Below are 4,267 nucleotides of genomic sequence, written 5' to 3' on the forward strand. Positions count from 1 at the left end.
ACCATTTTTTAAATAATTTGTTAATATTTGTAAAAAATTACTTAAATCGCTTTGCTTTCATTATTTACGCTTCTGCCGATGACATCACAAATGATGAAATGCCATTCAGTGTTGCCATTCACAGAGCAAAATATTGAATTCACATCTTTACTCATGAGTATTGGCAACGACATGGTTGATAGCAAGCGTAGAGCGCAATTTTAATTTGTTCTTGATTTACATAATGTGGAAAAACGCAAGAAAGATGCGCCAAATAGCATCATTTGCGACGTCATCCAGACCACACCTTGTTTGAAAAATTGGACATTTAAAAAAAATAATTAAAAAATAACTGTTGGGAAAATGAAAGTATTTTCTGGGTTCAAGTTTTTTTTTTTTTATTCTATTGATTTCATGACAAATACTACTTTTGACTGAAGGAAACAACCTCATTGTATTATTCCGAAAGGGATATTAATACATTCTTTATGTCAAAACAATGTCCAGTTTTACGTATCAAGTTATCTCCAAAATCTCTTAATTCATTCTTGAAGAATCTATGAACATTTCGTGCCACTCAGGGGGTGTTGTTGAAACCAATATCTCAATGTATTTTTATTATTTACTACATGTAGTTAATAAGTTTTACAGTAGCAAAAACTTTTCATTTTCAGATTTCATTGAAAATCATTTTTTTAGCTACTAAAAAAATTAAGTTAAGATAAAAGTGAGGCACCTTGGATTAAGCAGAACCTCGAACCTTCGAGACTTGGATTTTTAACTACTGTAGTTTAATTAGGCTTCTACAAAAACTGGAATTCATGCATTAAACAAGGTTAAAAATTCCATTTAACTGAAAATCAATCTTCCAAATAAATTAAGTCATTTAAAAGTAAAATAATTTTTCAAATAAAGATAACAAATTGTTAAAACTAAGAGCTGTTCAAGTAAAATATACTATGAGAAAGAATAAGGAGCAAATTTGGCAACAGCAATTTAGCAATAGTTTTTTTTTTTTTTTTTTTTTTGCCAATTTGGCATGTTCAACATTATGATAATTCCATATATATATATATATATATATATATATATATTTTTTTTTACTTGTACTAAATAGCAGGAAAATCACAAAAAATTAAAATATTTCGTCAATGGGGGAGAATTTCATGGCATCTTACCTAATTAATTTTAGACAAGCAATGCAAAAGGAAAAAAATGAAACGTTAATAACTGATTTGGTATATCTGATTGAACTTGATCATAGCACATCTCAAATGACACTTGCCCCACTTTACTCCATGAAATTAAAATTTACAACCAATAGAATAAAATAAACAAAACACTTTACAATAAATAAAATTTGTGTGAGCCACAAAAATTTAAATTTTCATTTTTAAAAGGAGGAGAGAAAGACAAATCAATAATAAAAGTGCATACACGCTTTTACAAATCTTTTTTTTTCCCTCGCAAACAAACATACGTATATTACAGCTTTAGTGCAAACCCATGCCTTAACTATATGCTTTTCTTTACAAAATTTATTACAAAATGTGAATAAATTAAAAATTTCACTTCAATTAAAAAAAAAAATACCCCCCCCCCCCCCCCCCGAGCATACAAATAAATTCTAAAGATTCAAACTCTATAACCCTTTCTAAAAAACATTAGGAGAGAGTCTTACAGTTATTTAGGATTTTGGCGACATCCCAAATCTTACCACATGAAATCAGTTTCGTATACTTCATATTATTATACAAAATGCACAGTATTCATACCAAACTATACTAGTATGGCCATGGCCTGAGTACCAAGGTTTAATACTATATTTAAAAACTAAATTTTTAGCTCCAAAAAGCTTAGGCAGATTCAAAATGTCACAAAAAACTTTCATAACAAAGTCTTCCTATAGGAAATTGCAAAGATAAATTATTTAGCACATACAAATGAATTTAATTCATTTATGACATTGCACATTAACACTTTAATATGAGTCTTTTAAATGTATGACTGGAATGATTTACTTTTAAATGACTACCGTTTCTTTTTGAAGCACGCCTGACACATGATTTTTGGATGACGACTCAAGTTCGCTTCATTCGAACTTTTAGCTAAATCATACTGCCACTGCGCTTTAGAAGATTCTGGTCCAGGACGATTTGCGCCACATATAGAACATGAACCACATCTTCGACAAACCCACTTGCCTTGAGGGAGGCTCTTTAAACCCACACAAAAAGTATGATAACCACGATCACACAAATCACAGAAGAGCATTTTATCCTCATCATTTGGGTCCCTACAATGTGAACACACTTTGCAATCTGTACATTGCCAAGGATAAGTTTTCAAAACATTGACTACATCCAAAGTCAACTCGATGCAAGACGGATGGGCACTATTATCACAGTCTGTACAGTGTACAAGCTCCTGTTGCTTACCGTCTTTTAACCTACCATCAGGACCCAGCTTGCAGACTTTGCAAGTAGCGTTCGGTTTCACTTTGGGTCGATAGGGCGAGGAAGGCCGAGCAGAATTTTTGTCAGAAGTAACGCTAGCCTTTCGGTTATTTTCCGGTTTATCGTTCTTTTCCGAACTGGAACTGCTGTCGTCATGAGTTCCTTGACTTGAACTGCAGCAGGATCCTTCAGATGCAGTGCTGTCTTCAGAATCCGAATGGCTGCCGTCGGATGGTACGATCACGCTATTCAGCTCTTTCAAAGGTCCGTACAAGACGGTGTTCACTGGTAAGTATTTCAACTCTTCTGGAGTGTATGCTTTGTAGTAATCTTGAAACTGTCCTGGTAAGAGCGCAACAGGATATTTGCCCGGCTTTGTGGAAACTTTCGGTTTATTTGGCTTAACGGGGTAATGAATAGTGAAAGTTTGAAGATCCATGCATGCTCTTCTTTCTTCTCTTCGCTCTTGGTTTAAATGTGCATTATACTCTGCAGCGGATTGGACGGCTTTCTTCAGCAAATCTCCCATCTTAGTCTTATCGGCATTAGATGCAGCATATTCTTTATGCTTCTCGCTAATGCTCCTCTGCTCTTTTTCTCGTAAGACTTTAATATACTCTTTATACTGGTCAGGGTAGTCTTTGCTCAGCAATTCAAGCACTTCCTCTGATCGCAAAGCAGTTAGGCCGAGATCGCATTGCATTTCTGTAACAACCCCTCTTTCCTTCAGGAATTGCTTTTCGTCTATATCGACAGTTCTACGAACCAGTTCGGGATACTTTCGTTTAAAAGACTTAACATTTAAATAGTCACATATTTGTTCCTGCAAAATGTAAAACTCACCATTATCCTGGGGCCACATATATTCAAATAAATTCTCAGGAGGAAACGAATGCTTATTATCCTCATCGTCGGAGCATTTCCTTTTAACCGAACTTTTGGAACTTTTTTGACTGTTCAAGCTGGCTCGAGAATCTTCATCAATTACTTGATCAATAGTATCCTTGAGGTTCGTTTGTTTCGGTTCGCCGCTCCATGAGCTGCGTGTATCTTCTTCAAACATATTCATATTCCTGGCCTCTTTTGCATCGTCATGATCCTCAACTTTCGGGACGTCATGACTGTTGCTTCCCACGATGGTTAAGCTTAATTTATGTCTGCTGATTGCGTCGAATGACTGTTCATCAGACTGCTGGTCAACAGCATCTACTGCATCAGACTGTTGATCAACAGCAGCAGATCCTGGAGTAGTGGCAGATTGGAAAGAGCTAAGAGAATCTCCTTCGCCTGCATCCGATGCTGTTGCGAAAGTTGTAGGAATCCAGGTTGGAGGTTCCGTAGTTTCCACCGGGGCACTTTGTGCTTCATTTGTATCTTCCATATTCTCGTCCAACATTAAACCACGAAGGATATAAGTGAATCATACATGTACCGGCAACAATCAAAACGCTAAGAAACCGCCATTTAAAAGCAGTTTTGAATCAGAAGCAGAGAGAGTTGAGTTGTATATCCTTCAATGGAAACAAAATTAATAATCGAGGAGAGGGTCCTCCGTAGTAGAAGATTCGCATTCTATAAGCCAGAGGTTAGGCCCCTCTACTGTCTGACCACGGATTGTATGGAAAGACAAACATCCGTTTTACAGCCGTAAATAGACGAATCTATTATTTTTTAGCGATTCAGCTTTTGCAGAAGCAGGGCCTCATTCAAATGAGCAGAATTCGCGCATCAAATTTTTACTTTTCCACCTCATTCAGACAGATTCGTCTTATCTGGACGTTTGAAAATTCCATACAATCCGTGGTTGGACAGTATGGTAGATATCCAGTTAT

The 4,267-nt window shown here is 35.9% G+C and overlaps 1 protein-coding gene across 1 annotated transcript; it reads right to left on the reverse strand.

The window, feature by feature from the left end:
• Positions 1–1,594: 1,594 nt before the first annotated feature.
• LOC129227731 (PHD finger protein 10-like) lies at positions 1,595–3,766 on the reverse strand. The gene has a single exon (XM_054862335.1). The coding sequence runs from the start codon at positions 3,502–3,504 to the stop codon at positions 2,011–2,013; it is 1,494 nt and encodes a 497-aa protein (XP_054718310.1). The 5' UTR covers positions 3,505–3,766; the 3' UTR covers positions 1,595–2,010.
• Positions 3,767–4,267: the final 501 nt, after the last annotated feature.

Source organism: Uloborus diversus, chromosome 8, assembly GCF_026930045.1.
Source record: "Uloborus diversus isolate 005 chromosome 8, Udiv.v.3.1, whole genome shotgun sequence".
NCBI lineage: Eukaryota > Metazoa > Arthropoda > Arachnida > Araneae > Uloboridae > Uloborus > Uloborus diversus.

Coding starts and splice junctions, on each gene's coding strand:
- LOC129227731 (XM_054862335.1), bottom strand. CDS start 3,504: ATGAATATGTTTGAAGAAGATACACGCAGCTCATGGAGCGGCGAACCG.